Source organism: Pan troglodytes, chromosome 10, assembly GCF_028858775.2.
Source record: "Pan troglodytes isolate AG18354 chromosome 10, NHGRI_mPanTro3-v2.0_pri, whole genome shotgun sequence".
Classification (NCBI taxonomy): Eukaryota; Metazoa; Chordata; class Mammalia; order Primates; family Hominidae; genus Pan; species Pan troglodytes.
In genome coordinates, this window is record NC_072408.2 from 18,155,882 (window position 1) to 18,180,013 (window position 24,132).

Here is a 24,132-nt window from a genome sequence, read left to right on the forward strand (position 1 = left end):
AATAAATGAAATTGAAATGAAGAAAACAATACAAAAGATCAACGAAACAAAAACTTGTTTCCTTGAAAAGTTAAACAACATTGACAAACGTTTAGGCAGACTAAGAAAAAAAGATCCAAATTAATAAAATCAGAGATGAAAATGGAGATATTACAACTGATACAACAGAAATTCAAATAAATATTAGTGACTAGTATGAACAACTATATATCAATAAATTGGAATCTCTAAAACAAATGGACAAATTCCTAGACACATACAACCTACAAAGATTGAACCATAAAGAAGCCCAAAACCTGATAAGACTAAAAACAGGTAATGAGATAAATTCTGCAATAAAATGTCTCCCAGTTAAAAAAAAAAAAAAAAAAAAAAAAAAAGCCTGGGAGCAGACGGCTTTAGATCTGAATTCTACCAAACATTTAAAGAACTGATGCCAATCCTACTCAAACTCTTCTGAAAAAATAGAGAAAGAGGGACTACTTCCAGGCTCATTTTTTTTTTTTTTTTTTTTTGAGGCAGTCTCACTCTGTCACCCAGGCTGGAGTTCAGTGGCACACTCTCCACTCACTGCAAGCGCCACCTCCCGGGTTCACGCCATTCTCCTGCCTCAGCCTCCCGAGTAGCTGGGACTACAGGCGCCCACCACCACGCCCGGCTAAATTTTCGTATTTTTAGTAGAGACGGGGTTTCACCATGTTAGCCAGGATGGTCTTGATCTTCTGACCTCGTGATCCACCGAACTCAGCCTCCCAAAGTGCTGGGATTACAGGCGTGAGCCACCGGGCCCGGCCCAGGCTTATTCTTGAAAATCTTATTACCCTGATACCAAAACCAGACAAAGATACATTGAAAAAGGAAAACTACAAGTAAATATCCCTGATGAATATTGATGCTAAAGTCTCAACAATATACTAGCGAATCAAATTAAATAATACATTAAAAAGATAATTCCTCATGGCCAAGTGGGATTTATCCCTGAGATGCAAGGGTGGTTCAACATACACAAATCAAAATCAATCAATGTAATACATCATATCAACAGAATGTAGGACAAGAACCATATGATCATTTAAATTAATGCTGAAAAAGCATTTGATAAAATTCAATATTCCTTCATGATAAAAACCCTCAGAAATCTGAATATAGAAGGAAAATCTAAACATAATAAAAATCATATAGAAAGACCCACAACTAGTATCATACTGAATTGGGAAAAACTAAAAGACTTTCCTCTAAGATCTGGAACATGCCAAAAATGCTCACAATCACTGCTGCTATTCAACATAATAGTAGAAGCTCTAGCTAGAGCAATCATGCAAGAAAAATAAATAAAGAGCATCCACATAGGAAAAGAATAAGCCAAATTATCCCTGTTTTCAAACAATATGATCTTATATTTATAAAACCTGAAGACTGTACCAAAAAACTATTAGAATTGATAAACAAACTCAATAAATTTGCAGGATACACAATTAACATAAAAAATTAGTAGTATTTCTATATGTCAATAGTGAACAATCTGAAAACAAAATCAAAAAATTAATCCCACTCACAAAAGCCACACATAAAATTAAATAGCTGAAGATTAACTCAACCGAAGAGATGAAAGATCTCTATAATGAAAACTATAAAACACTAATGCAAGAAATTGAAAAGGACACCCAACAAAAGAAAAGATGGTCCATGTCCATGGATTAGAAGTATCAACATTGTTAAAATGGCCATACTACCCAAAGAATCTACAGATTCAGTGTAATTCCTATCAAAATACTAAAAACATTCTCCACAGACATAGAGAAAACAATCCTAAAATTTATATGGAGCCACAACTGACCCAGAATAGCCAAAAGTATCCTAAGAAAAAAGAACAAAAGTGGAGGAATCATGTCACCTGACTTCATATTATACTACAGAGGCTGTAGTAACCAAAACAGCATGTTACTGGCATTAAGACAGACACATAGACCAATGGAATAGAATAGACAACTTGGAAACAAATCCACACACCTACAGTGAACTCATTTTTGAAAAAGATGCCAAGAACGTACACTGGAAAAAGACAGTCTCTTCAATAAATGGTGCTGGGACAACTGAATATCCCTATGCAGAAGAATGAAACTAGTCCCATATATCTATACAAATATCAAATCAAAATGGATTAAAGATGTATCTTTAAGACCTCAAACCATGAAGCTCCCATAAGAAAACTTCAGAGAAACTCCCCAGGACATTGGTTTGAGCAAAAATTTCTTGAGTAGTAATACCCCACAAGCACAGGGAACCAAGTCAAAAATGCACAATTGGGATGACATCAAGTTAAAAAATACTTCTGCACAGCAAAGGGTACAATCAACAAAGTAAAGAGACAACCCACAGAATGGGAGAAAATATTTGCAAACTACTCATCTCACAAGGGATTAATAACCAGAATATAAAAGGAGCTTTAACAACTGTATAGGAAAAAAAAAATCTAACAATCTGATCAAACAATGGGTGAAAGATTTGAATATGCATTTCTCAAAAGAAGATATACAAATGTCAAACACACATATGAAAAGGTGAAAAGGTGCTCAACATCATTGACCATCAGAGAAATGCAAACCAAAACTAAAATGAGATAGATATCATCTCAACCCCATTGAAACAGCTTATATCCAAAAGGCATGTAACAAGTGCTGGTGAAGATGTGGAGAAACGGGAACCATTCTACACCTCAGGTGGGAATATAAATTAGTAAAACCACTATGGAAAACCATTGAAAGTTTTCTTAAAAGACAAAAATTAGAGCTACCATATGTTCCACCAATCTCACTGGTGTGTATATACCCAAAAGAAAGGAAATAAGTGTATCAAACAGGTATCTACACTCCCATGTTTGTTGTAGCACTGTTCACAATAGCCATGATTTGGAAGCAACCTGAGTGTCCAGCAACAGATTAATAGATAAAGATAATATGGTACATATACACAATGGAGTACAATTGAGCCATTAAAAAATGAGATCCTGTCATTTGCAGCAACATATGGATAGAATTGGAGATTATTATGTTAAGTTGAATACATCAGAAACAACTGCAATGTTTGCACAGAAGGCATGGACATAGAGAGTACATGGATGCTAAACAAAGGCTGGGAAAGGTAGTGGAGGCTAAAGGGAAGGAGTGGCTGGTTAATGGTTACCAAAAAAAAAAAAAATAGAAAGAATTAATAAGACCTACTATTTGATAGCACAGCAGGGTGACTATAATCAATGATAATTCAGTTGTACATTTTAAAATGACTGAAAGAGTATAACTGAATTGTTTGTAACAAAAAAGAGTAAATGTTTGAGGAGATGGCTACCCCATTCTTCATTATGTGACATTGCATGCCTGTATCAACACATCTCATGTACCCAATAAATATATGCACCTAGTATGTATCCATGAAACTTAAAAATACATTTTAAAAAAAGAAATTCCTAAACTTCCTATATCTGTTTACTGATAAGGTAAATTAATATGTCCACATAATGTTAAAATACCAAAAAATGTAAAATTATGCTTTCAAATAAACTGAATACAAATTATGAAAAACTCCACATATTGACAGTAATTATTTTCCCTAGCCTATCAGCTTAAATTTCATTTCCAAGATTCCTGGTGCAATTTAAGACCTTAGACTAATATTAAATTCAGTGAGTTGATGAAAATCTTCGGATAATTTCTAGTTAAGTTGGAATACTGAAATGTGGTCACCAATCACAGGTTATATAATAAATAAATATAACTTTTATTCTTATATTTTATGGAGTGGCTATTTGTTTGGATTACACTATGAAACATGGGGGTTTTGTAGACCAATTCAAGCAAGTGTAAAAAGGATGTATATGACTATAGAAAGTTGTAACCTATGTGCTTGAGAATTTTGCACATCTGCCAAAATAGTTATTTTTAATAGTCCTCAATTACATAACTTCCAGTTTTCTCCTTGAAAGAGAATTACTTTGATTAGTGTAATTAATAAAAGTAGGAGGTAGAACCAAGGTAGAAACCTGAATGGACAAGGAATATGACTGTTATGAAAGGTAATGGAATGTAGTTTAGGTTTTCAAGAATAGAGTATCTTTGCCTAAAGTAATGTGTTTTGTTGCTATCTCTGTCTTCACTGTGCTTGATGATAACTGAAATCTCAATTTAATTATTTTAGCTGGGCTACATGAAGTCTGCCCTATACATGCATGGTATAGGGACCAGACAAAGCTTTGGATAGTTTATATTCAGAAGTTGGGGCTCCCCTTTTCTGGCCTTCTCCTTTCTCAGATTTTCTCCTGACCTCCTGCTGCTCATGTTATCCCAAACTCAGTCCTCTGTTACTTCAACCCAGTAAGTCTACAGTTTTCTTCTGACGTTTTAGTCCTCTGCATGGTGCACACTAGGGCCAGCTATAAAATCAGGAAACTCACTCCTTGCTATTCCCTTCTTCCAAGTGCTGACCTCTCTCTAGTATCTGCCTATTTTGTTCATTCTCCATTGCCAATGAATGGCTGTTTTTTTAAAATATTTTATCCAGAATTTATAGAAAGTATCTGTGGGAGGCTTGGTCCTATGGGTTTTATTTGATCTTTAGTGTAAGAAAAAAATGTTGTATGTATATTTTTCTACTTATCATGTTTCCCTCTTTCTTTGGCCCACTATTTCATGTAGAATACATTGACAGTCATTAGTTTTACAACTTAGTCTACAGGTTCTGAATTATAGAGAACAGCTCATGATGGAATTGGGGAGAATATTGGCATCATCCGGAGATCATACATTTGTATCAGGATGAAATTGGAAAAGGGAGAACATTTCTGAATCATCAAGATTAGTGGTTTGAAAACATGTCTAAGTGCTTTGACTCACCTCATATGGATAGATGGAGTCTATTCCCCTCCACATCCAAACTGGCCTTCATGATGTGTTAAGTAAATGTTCTGTCACAGAACTGACACAGAAGAACTTCCAATGTTTAAAAAGCTGGCGCCTTCTTGTCACATGTGCCCTTGGGGCCTTGAGCCAAATGCTGGAGAACCTATGTCAAGAAACAAAATAAAAATAGAAAGAGATGCTTGAGGAGCCTCAGCTCACTGCCCACCCACAATAAAACATATGATTAATACATTTCCTATCATCAATATATAGATTAGACAGATAATTTTCAATATTTGCAGAATGTTTCATTCAATTGTGATCCATAGTTTATATACCCTGTTTACATTGAGTTTATTTTAAGAGAGGGAATAATTGAATTTTTTTGAGAAATATTAAGAATGGGAGACAAAGGGAAAATTGGAAATTCAAGGGCTCAGAGGTGGCTAAGCAAAATAAATGGAAATACTTAACATCAGATGTCAATTTAAAAAAAAAAAGGTTTTCTTTAATTCGAAAAGTGGAAGAAACAACTTTTCTAACTACACATTAAAAAATTATAACAGCACTGAAAGTATCATGATCATGTATCTTCATTCCTATTATAGAAATGATTTTTTTCTAATCTATTCACATACTACTATTAAATCCAGTATCCTTTAGAACAGTTTTTGGTATACACATACAAAATTTACTCTACTTATGTACGTATGTTTGTCACTCAAATTTTATTGTGTGCATCATTAGCTAACAACCATTCTATTTGCCTTATAATAAATATAAAATAAGAATTCATAATGAAATAAAACCTACCCCAAAGATCCATTCTCATCATTAATTTAGAATTGAATGTTTTTACCATCCAAAAAATTAGAGGTTCAAACAATGATAGTTAAGTACATATATGTGGTACAAATTACAATGGAAAACAACAATGATTTCCTGATAAAAGCTGTAAGTTCCTAATTATAAATAGAGGTAATAAATTCTTCACATGAAATACCATAGGATGAACTATCATAAAATATACCTACATATATATGTGAAATATACTCGGCTTCATAATTTGTGGTCAATGTTGTTATTCATACACATGCACACATATACCCACACACATATATGTGTGTGTGTGTGTATAGATAGATAGATAGATAGATAGATAGATAGATAGATATATGACTTTTCTAGGTATCTGTTTTGAAATTACTCAAATATATACACTAAGGAAAAACGAATGGAAATATAAAATGTTCCAGATACCGTCAGTTTGTTTTCAGCTAAAAGATACACAATGCTCCCTTTGTGAATCTATGGAGTTGAGGGTTTCTGTCCTTTCACTCAGCATTTCACCTGTCACAAAGCTGAAAGAAAGGTCTGTTTTGGCTTCCTACTTCCCATAGTCAGGATGAATGAGTGGAACAAAGGATACATGATTGCAAGAGTTTGGTAAAGCAGGAATACAAGTTTGCTCTGCTGAGTCCTAGGATTCCAAGTTGATGTGATTAGACACAGAAAGTAAATGGCAAATAACATAAGGAAGGAGATCACAGTTTGCAAAGCTTTTATGAGCACCTTAGTGCTGAGATCTTGAGATCCTTTGCCATGGAGCTGCATCTTCTTGACATGTTTACATGGAGAATAGATTAACAGCAGAAAAGATATTAGTGTCAGAGTGAAGGGTGTGACGTTTGCTGGCATGGTTACAGTCAAGTTTGAAAGCTGTATTGCATTCCTCAATTTGATCATCCAAGACAAATTTCCTTCATATTCTTTTGTCCACACACTCTCACCCGTGGTTATCAGAGCAAGATTACAAATGAAAAATACCAAGGGCCCCAACAGTATCACCAAACCAACATTCTTAATCCTCTTCTTTAGGTGGAGAAAAATAAGGTTGGAGAAATTGGCAGTCTTGAGCAAATGAAATATGCTGAGGCTAGTAACACCCAGATGCTGAAATGCTTGGTTATTGCTGAGACATTAGAACCAAAAATTCTTACTTCTAATCTATATGAAGCCAAATTAAACACAGTTGCATACCAATGTAATAATATGACCCAGAGTAAACCAATTCTGGACACCACCAGATCAGTGAGAAATTTGGTCAGCTGATGAGATCTTTTGTGTCTTAACCCACTCAATGACACCTACTAGAGCTATGAAGCCACTGGCAACATTTCCAAGAACAAATGCAAACACTACCAGAATTGATAAAATGATGAGCAGAAAACATATCATGTTTGAACAAATGAAAGGAAAGAAAAAATGCAGCCTTAATAACACTGGTTGTGATTCCCTTAATATCCAGACCTTAATGTCGATAAACACTTGACTTTTAAATGTGCAGTAACATTTTCTGCCTTTAAATTCATGACTAATTTCAACAGGAAAGCACCATCATATGCTAATGGATGAATTCAAAGCTGTCTTTATAGAAATAGAAAATATTCTTATTCTCAAAACAGCTCAAATTCACTCCTCTTCATACACTGTCTGTCTTACTATATGCTGAAATATTTTATATTGAGGATGAAGTGAAAAGTAAATTCTCATGTGTTAGTATGCAAATAAAGGCATTTTTAAAATTGTTTTGCAATTGTTTTCCTTGCTAACCTCTCCATAATTTGTGTCCAGCATCGTCAGTTGCTACATAGGGAAATTTTAAAACCCAATACACATATCATACAGTACAGGTTTAAATTGTTTAAGGAGCTTGGTCATAACTAGGATAATACCAATATGGTTTGTTTAATACCAGAATCTAAACCTTTTATCAATATCATCTAAGATTATTTTGGAAAGTCCTGGGAGGCCAATACACCTTAAAATCTGGTTTCTGATAACCAATACATTTATATGACATCATTGTTAATAAGCTCCTCAATACATAGACACACATGCACTCACACACTTAGCAGATGCAATGAATTATTTTCTTATAAATCCCCAATTGGAAAACGAGTTTCCCCAGGAGGTCATCTAGGTGGAATTAGTCATATTCCACTCAGGGTTGTCAGACAATGAATAATATTTATCAAACATGTTTCTCATGCTTGGGCCTGCCAAGACCAGCTCGGTTGTGGAGACCCTAATCCTGTGGCGCCAGAGGAATTAAGACACACACAGAAATATAGTGTGCGGAGTGGGAAATCAGGGGTCTCACAGCCTTCAGAGCTGAGAGCCCCAAACAGAGATTTACCTACATATTTACTGACAGTAAGCCAGTGATAAGCATTGTTTCTATAGATTATAGATTAACTGAAAGTATTCTTCAGGGGAAACAATGGGATGGGCTGAAACAAAGGGATGGGTCTGGCGAGTTATCTGCAGCAGGAATATGTCCTTAAGGTGCAGATCGCTCATGCTATTGTTTGTGGCTCAGGAATACCCTTAAGTGGTTTCCTGCCCTGGGTGGGCCAGGTGTTCCTTGCCCTCATTCTGGTAAACCCACAACCTTCAGCATGGGTGTCATGGCCATCACGAACATGTCACAGTGCTGCAGAGATTTTGTTTATGGCCAGTTTACTGGGGCCAGTTTACGGCCAGATTTGGGGGCCTGTGCCCAACATAGGCCTTTGGTAAATTTATTCTCAAGTCTGTTTTTTGTTTAAATATTAATTATTTAATTAAAACAGTCAGCAATTTTGCAAATATTTCTAAGTACCCTAAACTTTGTCATATAATCCTGCAGTATCCTCCCACCACAGGCAGGGTGACTACCTGGAACTTGGACTCTGAATTCACTCATGTAATTTGCTTCAGTGAACAGCAAATTAGTAGACTTTACACAGAGATTTAAGACGGTTTCCATATTGGAGTTTCTTGCTCTTTTCCATTCACCATGAGAACATCATCTGGTGAGTACACTGTTCCCAGAAGAAGAATGAGAAACTAATGGAGTCAGAATGCCACTGCCTTATCCAGCCTAAATCAGCCAAAGTAGCTTCAAGATGCAGAATGTGGCCCATCTCCAATCACCACAGCCATCCACCAAACCTAGCTGACAAAAATGAAATCCAAAGACATATGAGACACAAATATCTAATGCAGTTTTGGAGGATTTTCTCTTGCAGAAAAACTTAAGTGATATAGGTATTCTGCTAAGCCAAGCGTGTGGGAAACATGTCCACCCCTGTTGTGTCAGGAATTCAGGATCCAAGGGAAAAATAGATGGAAAATGTCAATGTTTTATCACATGAAGTAGATAATTAAAACTAGAAGAAATATCTACTGAAAAATCTGGGGTTGGCAGGAAACATCTTGTCAAATTTTCAATAGTTACAACTAAAATCAAAAATTTTCTAATTAAAATCTTTTAGAGCTGTACATGAATGTATACAAACAGTGCATTTTTCCCTTTGGTATATAATGAGCAGAGTAATAATAATTTTCATGGAACATTTCTTCTGATTAATAATTTTTATATTATAACTAGACTGCACACTTAGAAATGAGCCAAAACAAAAATGGAAAACATAGCAATATGTCATAAACACTCATGTAACCATCATGTAGGGCAAGACATGGAATGTTGCTAACAGCCTAGGTTTACCTCAATGTGTTTCCATCCCTCTACACCTTTCTTCACACCTCCTGTAATACGCAACATCCATAATTTATGATGATCATTTTTTAAAATTTTTCTTTATACTTTACCAACTAGGTATGCAACCCTAAACTCAATAGCTTGGTTTGGTCTGCTTGGAACTCTGTATAGATACAATCCTATATGTTCGTATTCATGGCTTCCTGTGCTCAACATTATGGATCTGAAATGTAATCACATAACTGCCTGTTCATGTGATTCATTTCTTTTCACTTCTCTATGTTTTTCCATTTTATGATTTTATTGTAATTATTTATTCATCCTTATTTGATGTACATATGGGCAGCTTCTTTTCTGAGCTGTTAGAATAATTCTACAATGAGCATTCTTTCACATATCATTTGCTACAATTCCTTTGCATATATATAGCTGGGTGTAGAATTACAGGGTCCTTGATTATGACATTCAAATTCTCCTCACAGACATAGAAAAGCCCAAAACACAGTTTGACTAAATTTATTCCTGTCACCTTTATCTCCAGTCTCTTTATTGCTATTTGCATATATCTTATCAATTATACATTTAATCCAACAAGACAATATTGTTTTATACAGTCAACATTTATTTAGAATTACACACTTATTTTTTGTCATTAATTTTTATTGCTCCTTGCATGTTCAACTTTGTATTTTCAGTAATTTTTATTATATCTGAAAAATATCATTTTCAATTTCTGTTTATGAAGGTCTACTACTCTTTGGAAACACACTGAAGACATGATTCCATTGAATTCCTCCTTCCATATTTTCTGTTAAAATCAGGTTGTATTTAGAATGCAGTTCTTATGAACATACTCTATCTTCTACCTTTAGCTACTTTTCAGATTTTCTACTGGTCTTTGGTGTCCTGTATTATTTTTTGTTAACTTGATTTTAGTTATCATGCCTGAAGTTTGTGATTACTAAAGATATATGCTGGGATACATTTTCACTTTTGGAAAAATCCCTGCAACATTTCTCTCGCTCTATTTTCTCTCCTCTAATCTTACAGAACTCTACATGTATGTTAGGTGTTTTGATGATAGCATCAATGTGTTACCCTCTAGCCTTGCATTTTCCATTTCTTTCTCTCTATGCTTCATTCTGTGTAGCTATCTTCTAATTCCCTAATTATCTCTTCTAGTGCTCTAACTGGTTGACTCTTTCTATTGGATTCTCAGTACTGATATTTCATTTTTTTAGTCTGATTGTTTTAGTGTTCAGAATAATCTTTTATTCTCTTTCTGAACATTATTTTCTATAGGAAAACTGAACAAACTACTCTTAACACTCTGTTCTTTTTAAAAATGTTTCTGATTTTTTTGATTTTTTGTTTTTTGTTTTAGTATGTTAGAAATGAAAACGGTAACAATTTTCTTCTTTTCCCAACACTTTAGTCAGAGAATAGAATAAAAGCTTTGTGTTAGAATTTACCTTCAATTTGAAAGAAACTGGAAATTAAGTTGATGTGAGTAGCTTTTTTTGGATATTAGCTTGTCTGTTGCTGGGTCCCCACCACAAACTCTGCTCAAAGGGAACTCAAAGAGCAGCACTGGATTTCAAAATATCATTGCAATAGATAAAATATAGTTCATTAACCACAGATACATCATTGTATTCCATGACATAATTTTCACTTTGCTTATGTTGTTGAAAAGGTGCTCTGTGCCTTTGAATTACATCATTATCCAAATGATATAGACAAGATGTGGGGGAGAGCTTACTTCTGTTTGATTTATTTAGCCCTAAAATCCTCTCTTTAGAAATAAGAGCTTGATCATGAAATGGTTTATTTATTTTTCTTACTAAGCAATTTTATTTATACTAAAATCAAAATTTTTTATAGTGTTCCTTGGATTAGTTTAATATCATCTATAATTGTTTTCTTAAGCAATGTATTTTAAACTACACTACACTACACTTAACTTTCTAAATCTCAATGTATTCAGCCTGACATGAACTTTGCTGTTTACTAATGTAACTTTCCCACAATGATATCTCTTGGAAATTACATAGACGTTACCCAAATTATGTATGTAAATATTTCAGAAATAAATCATTTAATAAGACAGATGTAAATGTAGATGATGATAATAATGATGATGATGTCACCTGAAAGGGAGAATGTTACTAAATAACTGTGATTTGAGTCTTCTTTTCAAAGCACTAGAGTTAAGGGTGGTGGGAGAACATTATTATTCATCCTCATGGCTTTACATTGTGTGTGTGTGTGTGTGTGTGAGATGGAGTTTCGCTCTTGTCACCCAGGCTGCAGTGCAATGGCACAATCTCAGCTAACTGCAACCTCCGCCTCCAAGGTTCAATTGATTCTCCTGCCTCAGCCTCCCAAGTAGCTGGGATTACAGGTGCTGTCCATCACATCCAGCTAATTTTTGTATTTTTAGTAGACAGTGGGTTTCACTATATTGGCCAGGCTGGTCTGGAACTCCTGACCTCAGGTGATCCACCAGTCTCAACTTCCAAAGTGCTGGGATTACAACCATGAGCCATGGTGCCTGGCTCGATTCTTATATTATTCTCAGAATCAGGCCTAGACAAATACCCTCACATAGTATTTGATCAAGAGTAACACAAAACCAACATATTTCTAATGATTTGCAAGATATTTTTTCTTTTACCACATTCTAAAAATTACCCCAAAAGTGACCTCTAGCAAAGAATACTCTCTTTTTGGCTGTTTAATTTTATTCCACTTTCATATGAACTTACACAAATACTCTGTGCAATTATAAAGTGTATAAGCTTCATCTTTTAATAGCATTATTAACAAGTGAAATTCTCTCTACTGCTTATTTTTAATCTCAGCTACTGTCACGAAATCTGGGTGATTTTATTACAGCAGTCAAAGTAGTTACACTAAATATGCTTTATGCCTCAACAAAATTATCTTTCTACTAATTCTTCTCTAATATTCAAAAACTTTGTACTATCAAAATATTTTTCCTCACATATGTGTACACATGCATGGTATAATCTTTGAATGGTAAAAATGGGCATAATTATTTCATTTAGAGATAAATTTATAAAAATTGTCCTGTGTATTTAATATCTATATTACTATAATTTATTGGAAATTCACTAATTTCTGCCACTTTGAAATGTTATAAATAATGAAATTGGAAATAAGAAAAAAAGGTGTCTAGTGTAATACAGATGCTCAGAATCTGATGTTTCTTTTTTTTTTTTTTTTGAGACGGAGTCTTGCTGTGTCACCCAGGCTGGAGTGCAGTGGCGAGATCTCGGCTCACTGCAAGCTCTGCCTCACTGCAAGCTCCGCCTCACTGCAAGCTCCGCCTCACTGCAAGCTCCGCCTCACTGCAAGCTCCGCCTCACTGCAAGCTCCATCTCCCAGGTTCATGCCATTCTCTTGCCTCAACCTCCGGAGTAGCTGGGACTACAGGCGCCTGCCATCACGCCTGGCTTATTTTTTGTATTTTTAGTAGAGAGGGTGTTTCACCGTGTTAGCCAGGATGGTCTCCATCTCCTGACCTCGTGATCCACCCAACTTGGCCTCCCAAAGTGCTGGGATTGCAGGCATGAGCCACCGCACCCGGCCAGAATCTGATGTTTCATAGTAAAACTAACATTAAGAATGTGGAGGTAGACTTCCTGCTTATCTCTTACTTTTTAAAATATTTAAAGAAAAGTTTAAAATTTTATCTTGGATTTCTTACTACCATAATGCTCTATTCTTCTTTATTCAGCAAAACTCTAATTATCATGATGTCTATAAGAATATGTTTTTTCAGCCTATTTTTTATTCATTTATTTATTATATGATTTGATTTTTAAATATTTTCATTATTGTGAAGCATATTTATAAAGTAATAAAGCCTAAATGTACAGTAAATTAAAAAATTATGGCATTAAGAGTCATGTTATCACATCTTGGTCATAAAGTAGAATTTGCCAGCAATCCAGACACTCCCCATATATGCCTTCCTGTTGATATCATTTCCCTTTTGTTTCCTCCATCCCTACTATCCCAATTGTTATGATAATCACTCACATGTCTCACTTTAGAATTTCGCCACCAATGTAATAAATTGTAATTTATTAAAAATATTTTTTGTAAACTTTATGTAAATGGAATTATACTGAATCTTTTTTCAATTTTAGTAATTCCTCTCATATCGATGTTGTCCAAATATGTTCATTTTCCTTTTTATTTATATTCTTTGTAAACTTGTCTCTCTAGTTGGTTCATTTTGATTGCTGTATAGTGTTCTATTGTACAAGTGTGCCATAATTTATTTATACATTTTATCACTGATGGAAATTTGAGAGACTTCTTAACTTTAGCTATTAAAACTCAGTGATATGAAAGATCAGGACATAGACATAGGCAAGGCCTTGAGGACGAAAATACCAAAAGCACTGGCAGCAAAAGCCAAAATAGACAAATTGGATCTAATTAAACTGAAGAGCTTCTGCATGGCAAAAGAAACTACCATCAGAGTGAGCAGGCAACCTACAGGATGGGAGAAAATTTTTCAATCTACACATCTGACAAAGGGCTAATATCCAGAATCTACAAAGAACTTAAACAAATTTACAATAAAAAAAATCCCATCAAAAAGTGGGCAAAGGATATGAACAGACACTTCTCGAAAGAAGACATTTATGCAGCCAACAGACACATGAAAAAATGCTCATCATCACTGGTGATCAGAGAAATACAAATCAAAACCACAATGAAATACTATGTCATGCCAGTTAGAATGGCGATCATTAAAAAGCCAGGAAACAACAGATGCTGGAGAGGATGTGGAGAAATAGGAACGCTTTACACTGTTGGTGGGAGTGTAAATTACTTCAACCATTATGAAAGACAGTGTGGTGATTCCTCAAGGATCTAGAGCTAGAAATACCATTTGACCCAGTGATTCCAATACTGGCTATCTACACAAAGGATTAAATAGCATGCTACTATAAAGACACATGCACACGTATGTTCACTGCGGCACTATTCACAATAGTGAAGACTGGGATCCAACCCAAATGTCCATCAATGATAGATTGGCTAAAGAAAATGTGGCACATATACACCATAGAATACTATGCAACCATAAAAAAGGATGAGATCATGTCCTTTGCAGGGACATGTATGAAGCAGGAAACTCAATAATATTTACATAAAGTATTATTAAAACTAACATTTTATAAGCCTTTTTCTATTATAATTTAGAATGTATCCTTAATTCAAAAATTGTTACTCTTTTTAAATTCTATGAGTGTGATTTTATGCACATTTATTAATAATGAATTATATATTTTATATATGTATTCATTTTCCTTTATTCGTTTTTCTAATATTTTTTAAAGTTTTAAGTGCTCTTTTGTTATGAACACCTGTAATTATACTAGACATACTTCTCTTAACCAAATATTATGCCAAATGACTTTGAGAAAATCTGATTAGTTAACAGCATACTGTAAGGCAACTTTCAGCATTGTTTAACAACTACTTAAAAGGACCCAAAGAAAATAATATGTTGAAATATCAAATCAGTATATAAGTGTAATGAAGGTGGCTATGGGAAAATACAAATTCTACCATTACTGTTATGGATAATAATGATGAGTAGTAAACATACCATGTCTGAATTTTTTTAAGGCAGGCCTAATATCAATGGGCAATATTCCCTTTAAGGTCCTGACCTTAATTTCTATGTGCACCTGATTTCTGATTGTGCAGTAATGTTCTTGTTCCTTTTAAATTCTCTGACTAATGTCAAGCAGGAATGCACCGGGCCATGCTACTGAATGAGTTCAAGGCTGTCTTAATGGAAAACATGATAATTTCCAAAACAGCTCAAATTAACTCCTATTCAAATGCTGTGACCTTGTTATAAGATAAAATGTTTCATACTGATGTTGAAGTAAAAGCTGAATTCTCATTTGCCAGCATGCAAATCAGGTCATATTCTTATTCATCATTTTGCCATTTATTCCTTGTTTAACCTCTCTATAATTTGTGTTGAGCAATGGCAGTTGTAAGGGAAATTTTCTAACCTAATACATAAATCATACATCGGATGCCTATACTGTTATATGTAGCTTGGTCAAAACTAGAATCATGACCACTGTTGATTCACCTTTTCTGTGCCAGATTTAGTGAGTCCCAACTTTTCCTATCAAAAGCATCCAAGGTTTTCTTGGGAAGCCCAGGAAGGCCAATATTCCTAAAAATCTGGTTGCTGCCAAATAATAATTTTGTATAACTTATTGTTAACAAGCTCATTAACACAAACACATTCACACACACACATACACACACCTCATAGTTGGGAAATATTATTGTCCTATAATTTCTAAAATGAAAAAATAATTTTCTTACTTGGGCTTTTCAGTACATTTTCAATCTTTATCAAACTTAGCCTCTCATATTTAGGACTTTGACTAAATTATTCTCTTGAGCCTAATACTTCAATATTAGTTGTTTAATTAAAATACTCAGCAATTTTATAACTATTCCTTGGGCACTTAAAAAACATGTTTTCCATTGAAGAGTCTACACTTCTCTGTGTATGAATAGTCAGTTGTATTTTCCTCTATTTAATTCATTTTTGATTACTTAATGGTTTAGATGAATAGATGTTAAAATCAGTCTCCAATCTTGGATTTTTATTTCTTTTCAGTTTTTACAGTATGATGGTTTCTAAGAGGGGATCTTGGAGTCAGACTGCCAGGACAGGAAACCAGATTCCCTGCTTGGTATAGCTATGATCTGAGACTCCATTTTACAACTACCCCCTGCCTCAGTATTATCACCTATAAAAAGCAGATGATTGGCCAGGCCCGTGGCTCCCAGCAATTTGGGAGGCTGAGGCAGGTGGATCACCTGAGGTTAGGACTTCAAGACCAGCATGGCCAACATGGTGAAACCCTATATCCACTAGAAATGCAAAAATTAGCCAGGTGTGGTGGTGCCCGTCTGTAATCCCAGGTACTCAGATGGCTGCACCAAAAGAATCATTTGAACCCAGGAGGTGGAGGTTGTAGTTAGTCGAGATCACACCACTGCACACCAGCCTGGGAGACAGAGCTAGACTCCGTCTCAAGAAAACAACAACAAAAAAAGCAGATGATAATAAATCTGTCTTTGGCTAGTTTTCTTATGAGTTAACATACTATTTGTATAACTGCTTTCCATTTTACCTTTTTGCTATAGACAGGAACCAAAGATTGTTAATTATTGATTTGAACCTGTTTTACTTGATATTTAAGACACCAGTAAGAACTTTCACTTTTTTTTTTTTTCTTCTTAGACAGAGTCTCCCTCTGTTACCCAAGCTGGAGTACAGTGGCAGGATCATAGCCCACTACAGCCTTGAAACCCTGGGCTCAAGCAATCCTCCTGCCTCAGTTTCCCAAGTATTTGGAACTATAGGCATGCAGCACCACGCCAGCTAATTTTTCAATTTTTTGTAGACATGGAGTTTCTATATGTTGCGAAGGGAACTCCTGCTCTCAAGGGATCCTCCCACCTTGGCCTCCCAAACTACTAAGACTACAGGCATGAGCCATCACATCCAGCCTGCAGGGGGAGGTTTTGAAGGTCAGATGCTACCTAGAGCTTCGTATCATGTCCATCCCAAGGTGGATCTAATCAGTTTGTAGTTACTACCTCTTCCTGAATGTGTAATTGAACTGGATACGTATGGCAGCTGGCAGGACTTTCACATTCTTCATGAACTGTAGAGTAAGGGACATTATTATAGCAGGACCAAGTTGAAGCCTCTGAAATTCTCCACTGCTGGCAACCCAATGTATAATATATAATAACCGCATTCCCTAAGGAATGGAACTGGTCACTGCCATGACAAAACACTTGCAAGTTACAGGGGATGGTAGTCCTTTCTATAACCCGATTCACTTAACCTATCTGGCCTCTACCAAAACCAGATGGATTATACAATGAGTGCAGATTACCATAAACTTCAATCAACACTCACAAATGCTTTCTAGGATGTACTGTCTTCACAGAGCAGAGCATAGCTTCTGGCACTTTTTACGGGGCTCGTCATTTGGTGAATATTTGTTAATCTACACCCTTTATGAGGGAAAATCAAGACAATTTGCCTTGTATTGTAAGAATAATAGCACTGCTTCACTGTTTTATGTCAGGACTATGTCACTTCTGTTCTCTGTTTAATTTACATTTTCTAAAAAAACATCATGCTAATTTAATATATTAATAATATTACAGCCCGGGCCCTGTGGCACATGATTGTAATTCCAGCACTTTAGGAGGCTGACTTGGGCTCAGGAGTTTGAAACCAGCCTGGGTAACATGGTGAAATCCCAGCCCTACAAAAAATACCAAAATTAGCCAGGCAAGGTGGTGTGTCCCTGCAGTCCCAGCTGCTAGCAATGCCGAGGAGGGAGAATCAACTGAGCCCAGAAGGTTGAGGCTGCAATGAGCTATGATCCTGCCACTGCACTCCAGCCTCATGGACAGAATGAGACCCTGTCTCAAATAATAATTATATATTATTTGGTATAATAAACAGGAAGAGGCAAGATTCTTAATATTGTAAAATACTATAACATTGAATGGAAGTAAAATACCAGGAGAAAAGAGATATGTGAAGATTCAAGGACTGACAACATAGGTGATGTTTTAAGGTTTTCAGTGTCCCTAGTCCACATGTCAAAACAATCTTTTTAAAAGTAAACGGCATGTTGCTCTCTCTCTCTATTTCCTATCACTACAAAAGAGACACAATGTTTTGGGGGCCTACTGGGATTTTGGAGCCAACATATTCCACATTTGAGAATATCGCTCTGACTCATTAATGAAGTTTCTATAGGCTACTGGTCTCAAATGGAGCCCAGAACAAAAGAGGGCTCTACAGCAGATATAGGTTCTGATCCAAACTGCTATGGCCACTGAGCCAGATGATCCAGCAGAATTCAAAGCTGTTAGAGGCATACATAGTGGGCATTATAGGACTCTGTGCACGTCTCTGACAAGCCTGTGGGAGAGGGGAGAGCAAATCCCTATGGAATTAGTGCAAGACCATTCCCTCTTCAGCAGAGGAGTATCCTCTGTGCAACTGTGCAAGTCATATGCTCATAAAGCCAGCCATCACTGGAGGGCATGAGTACATCTGAGCGGCACAAAGAGTGGTGGTATTGGACACAGACATGTGCTTTCTTAGATTCCCTTCACTATCTCCTATTCCCCTGGCCAGCACCTTGCCTGATCCAGATCATCCTTCCATTTGGGACTTGAATGGAACACCACACTGTGGGCATGAGGTCTGACTTTCACAACCTCCACCTAGGGACTGGATGATGGAAGGCAGAACAGCAGAGATGGTAGTTCTGCCTCAGGGAAACAATGGCCAATGGGAAATCAAATACAGAAGACAACTGAGCAGATACATTCTCCATTCTCCCTCCTCTCTCTCATCCCTGGACTAATGCCGGCTGTGGTTTCCCCTTGTAGCCCTTCTGGAAAAGTGCTGGGAGCCAAGTGCACGCATCTGATGACCGTCATGCTGTCTCTCTCACCTCATTGTGAAGTGGCTGCCAGCAGAGTCATACCAGACATCACCACACATTGTTTCACATTTGTTCCTGTCTCAATTTCCACATATCCTTGCCATTTTTGTCTTGAACTTGATTTCTAAATAAATGTCATCACCTTAATAACAGGTAATACATAAAAAACATTTTAGTAAAGTAGCTGGTTACTAACTCAATTTTTAAAATGAAATGCCATTTTTGTTTAAATAATAATCAACTAGAAAATATCATAATACAAATATATAATTCACAATAGAAAAAAATACATATTCAAATAGACCAAGGTTGTCTATACGCTTTCTAAAAATATTGTAATAGGCGCCATCTAATTTTGATGTTCTACCTTGTCTCCAATTCAGACACCTGATACAGCTGCATCAAGACTATATTATTGTTATATTTCCCCTAAAATTGTGGAATAGCCAAACTTTTCCTCTGTGGAAGGATTCTGCTTGGATAAGCCTGTAACCTTAACCTGAGACCAGAACAGGGGAATTCATGCAACTGCAGATTTTGTGATGAGTTTCCCTTTCATTGGTTTACCACATCAACTTACCCATTTTATCCACCCATTTATTTGTTCATTAAAATATCATTTTTGACCATCTATTCTTGTTGCTGGGTTCTAGGTCCTGGGAGTCAACAGAAAGCAAGAAAGAGATGAGATCATCTTCCTCTCTGATCTTACATTCAACAGAAAGCAAGACAGAGATGAGATCATCTCTGATCTGATTTTACAGTTCTTACATTGTACTGAGGAAGATACATGATTTTAAAAAAACACATAAATCACATGTGGGGATGATTTATCTTAAGGTTTAAATCACATTTTTAAAATTTCATAACACCAAAATTAATACAGTCATGTAGAATTTAGCTGTGAACAAGACTGTACATTTCCATCTCATAATAGAACTTCCTATTAATGAATATGTCAACCACTTTCATTTCATCATTGACAACAAAATTATAACTGTAAAGCACATCCTATAATTAAAACATAGATTTCATAGATGCCATTTTAACATTTACAAAAATTTCATTGATTTATTTTCCATAATTTCTATACTATTTTTACATTGATAGTTTTTTTTTAGAATAAGGAAGATTTGGGTTCTGTTACCTGAAGTTTAGAAGGAATTTTATAAATGGAAGGTAAGGGTATAATTAACAATTCAGGGGCCTAAAAGTGCTTTAGAAAAAAATACTAAAATAGTTTACATCACCTCTCAACTTCAAAAAAAAAGTTTTTCTTTAATCCAAAAGCTGGAAGAAATGACTTTTCTAACTACATATGGAAACTGATAATAGCAATCAAGATCACAATCATGATTTTTCATCCCTATTATAGAAGAGATTGTTTTCTAAGCTATTCACATGCTTGTATTAAATCTAATATTACTCAGTACTGTTTATGGTAGACATAGTTGAAACTTACTCTACATATGCTTGTCACTCAAATTTTATTGTGTGCATTGTTTTCTATCAATAATTCTGATTGCTTTTTACTAAACATAAAATAGGAATTCATAATGGAATAAAACCTCAAAGACACATCCTTATTATTGATTTAGAATTGAATGACCTTACCATCCAAAAAGTTACAGGTTCAAACAATGAATTCGAAGCACACTGTGGTATATTTGTGTGGTTCAAATAACAATAGAAAACAGCAATGTCTTTCCTGAGATAAGCTGATAGTTCTTAATAATTATAAATATAGATAATAAATTATTCAAATGAAATATAAAATACATAAATGAAATAGGTATGGATTCATAAGTCTTAAGAATTTTTGTCATATTTTGTATAATTTGGCAGTTTGTGTGAAAAAACAAAAAAGAGTATGTCACTGTCAATGTTCTTTTGTTTTTCATACACACATACACACAAAAATACATATATATACATACGCACTTTTTTAGACTAACGTTAGGTAAAAGACTTTTCTAGGTACATGCTTGAAAGTTATTCATATACATACATTACAGAAAACACAGTAAGAAATATAAAATGTTTCATATAACACCAGTTTGTTTTCTGCTAGAAGATACACAATGCCGCTCTTGTGAATCTATGGAGATGAAGGCTTCTCTCCTTTCACCCAGTACCTCACATGCCGCAAAACTGAAAGAAAAGTCTGCTTTAGCTTCTTGTTTCCCCAAATCAGGATGAATGGGTGGGTTGAAGGATAGCTGAATGTAATAGCTTCGCAGAACATGAAGACAGGTTTGTTTTCCAGACTCTCAAAACTCCAAACTGACATGATTATGGACAGAAAGTAAATGGCACATAACAAGAGGAAGGAGGTCACAGTTTGCAAAGCTTTTATGTGGACCTTCATGCTGGGATCTTGAGATCCTTTGCCATGGAGCTGCATCTTCTTGAGATGTTTACACAGAGAACAGATTAACAGCAGAAAAGATATCAGGGTCAGAGTGAAGGGAACTAAGTTTGCTAGGATGGTTACCGTTGTATTTGAAAGGTACATTGCACTCCTCAATTTGATCTTCCAAGTCATGTTTCCTTCATATTCTTTTGTCCATATAATCTGATTCATGTTTATCACAAAAAGATGACAAACCAAAAATAGCAAAGGCCCCAATAGTATCACCAGAACAACACTCTTAACTCTCCTCTTTAAGCGAAGAAAAATAAGGTTGGAGAAATTGGCAATCTTGAGCAAATAAAATATGCTGAGGCTAGTAGCAAGCCAGTTGCTGAAATGGTTGATTACTGCCCAGAGATTATAAGCAGTAATTCTTACTTCTATACTGTAAAAAGCTGGATTCAACTCAGTTGCATACCAATTTAATAATAATACCCAGAGTAAACCAACTCTGGAGACTGCCAGAGCAGTGAGAATTTGGTCAGCAAAAGAGATCTTTTGTCTCTTGAACCACTCAATGGAATTTGCCAATGCTATGAAGCCATTAGCAAAATTTCCAATCACAAATGTAACCACTATTAGAATGGAAAAAATGATGGGCAGAAAAGTTATCATGTCTGAACAGACAAAAAGAAATTTTTAAAATGCTGGTGTAATATCACTGGTTGTGATTGCTTGAATATCCTGACCTTAAATTCTATATGCACCTGATTTGTGAATGTGCTGTGATTCTTTTTACTTTTAATTGTTGTTACCAATGTCAAGCCAGAAATCACCATGGCATGCTAATGGGTAAGTTCAATGCTGTCTTTATGGAAAATATTCTTATTTTCAAAACAACTCAAATTAACCCATTCATTCACTGTCTGTTCTTGTTATAGGCTGGAATTATTCATACTAAAGTTGACATGAAACCTGAATTCTCATTTGCTAGTATGCAAACAAGGACATATTCACTTTCAGTGTTTGCAATTTTTCCTTGTGTAACCTCTCCATCATTTGTTTTTAGTGACTTCAGTTGTTAGGGAAGTTTTATAACCCAATAGAGAGATCATATAGTAAATGTCTAAATTCTTAAAAGGAGCTTGGTCATAATTAAGTTCATCACCTATATGGACTTTTCTAAATGACAGATTTAAATACACAGAATCCAAACTGCTTTTATCAAAAATATCTAAGATTTTCTGGAGAACCTCAGAATCTGGTTGCTGCTAATACTTTTGTATAACTTCATTATTCACAAGCTCATAAATACACACACAAACACACACATGTGCACACCACTCACGAATGGAACAAATTATTTTCTCATAAGTTCCAAAATAAAAAAAGGAGTTTCCAGGAGGTTGTCTAGGTGAAGTTAGTCCTATTTTCCCACTCACGGCTTTCAGCTCATGAATAATATTTATTTATCAAACATATCTCTAATTCTTAGGCCTTTGGTAAAGTTTCTCTCAAGACTAATGTTTAAATATTTATTACTATACAAAACATTTAGCAATTGTATAAGAATTCCTGAGTACCCGACCCTTTGATATATAGTCTTGCAGTATCCTGCCATCACTGAGAAGACTGACTACCTTGCCCCTGAACTTGGAGTACAACCATTTAACTTGCTTTGATAAACAGAAAATTACTACACTTTGCATAGAGATTTCAGATGGCTTCCATACTGGGGATTCTTCCTCTTTCCATTTACCATAAGAATATCACCTGGCTAGTACACTGTTCCCAGAAGGAGAGTGAGAAACTAATGAAGTCAGATTGCCCCCACCTGATCCAGACCAAATTGTCCAAACTCTAACTACTACCAAGATTCAGAATTTGGTCCATTTCAAATAAACAGAGCCATTCACCAAACCAAGCTTTAAAAAAATGAAATCCAACAACATATGAGATATAAATATCTAATGTAGTTTGGAGGGTTTTCTCTTGCAGAAAAACATAACTGATAAATCAACTCTGCTAAACCAAGAGTGTGGGAAATATGTACAACCTTGTTGTGTCAGGAATTCAGCAGCCAAAAGAAAAAATAGATGGGAAATTGCAAAGGTTTGTTCTTGTGAGGTCGATAATTAAGGCTAGAAGAAATCCATTGGAAAAGTTCTGGGGTTGGAGGATAACATCATCTCAAATTTCCTCACGTTGCAACTAAATAAGAAAGTGCTCACTTCAACTCCCTTAGAGTTGTATAAGAATGTATACAAATAGTTTATTATTGCCATCAGTATATAATGAGATGAATAATAATAATTTCTGAGACATATCTCCTAATTAAACATTTTACATTAAAATTATAATGCACACTTAGAAATGAACCAAAACAAAAATGGGAAATACCGCAGTGTATCATAAACATTCAAATAACCATGATGCAGGCAAGACAAGGAACACCAAACACAACCTAGGTCCACCTCCATGCCACTTCCCAAGTCCCTAAACATTTCTTCATACCTCCTGATATAAGCGATATCCAAAATTTATGGTGATTATTTCCTTAATTTTCTTTATACTTTACCAACTAGGTATGCAACCCTAAACTCCATCGCTTGGTCTGGCCTGCTTTGCACTGCGTGTAGGTGCAATCCTACATGTTCTTCTTGTTTGTGGCTTCTTGGACTCAACATTGTGTTTCTGAAATTTAGTCACATAGTTGCAAGTACATGTGATTTTTTTTCACTTCTCTATATTGTTCCATTGTGTGGATTT

At 35.3% G+C, this 24,132-nt stretch overlaps 2 protein-coding genes and 1 pseudogene across 3 annotated transcripts in view; all 3 read right to left on the reverse strand.

Annotated features, from left to right (window-relative positions):
- LOC739542 (salivary acidic proline-rich phosphoprotein 1/2) overlaps positions 1 to 5,016 on the reverse strand; it is a 201,555-nt gene extending 196,539 nt beyond the window's left edge. For both annotated transcript variants that reach the window (XR_008538438.2, XM_016922979.3), the window contains exon 1: positions 4,887 to 5,016. Coding sequence is in view for 1 of the 2 variants with exons in the window: in XM_016922979.3 (XP_016778468.3) it covers positions 4,887 to 4,922 (36 nt within the window). In the remaining variant the exon portion in view is untranslated. The remainder of the gene's footprint in view (positions 1 to 4,886) is intronic.
- The window catches only part of LOC739490 (taste receptor type 2 member 46), a 101,925-nt gene extending 78,306 nt beyond the window's left edge, over positions 1 to 23,619 (reverse strand). The window contains exons 1-2 of the mRNA XM_063786345.1: positions 19,020 to 23,619; positions 4,887 to 5,055 (exon numbers count right to left, since the gene is read on the reverse strand). Of these exons, the coding sequence (XP_063642415.1) occupies positions 21,109 to 22,038 (930 nt within the window). The 5' untranslated portion in view covers positions 22,039 to 23,619 and the 3' untranslated portion in view covers positions 4,887 to 5,055; positions 19,020 to 21,108. The remainder of the gene's footprint in view (positions 1 to 4,886; positions 5,056 to 19,019) is intronic.
- On the reverse strand, positions 5,076 to 19,011 carry LOC134807551 (taste receptor type 2 member 19-like; annotated as a pseudogene).
- Positions 23,620 to 24,132: the final 513 nt, after the last annotated feature.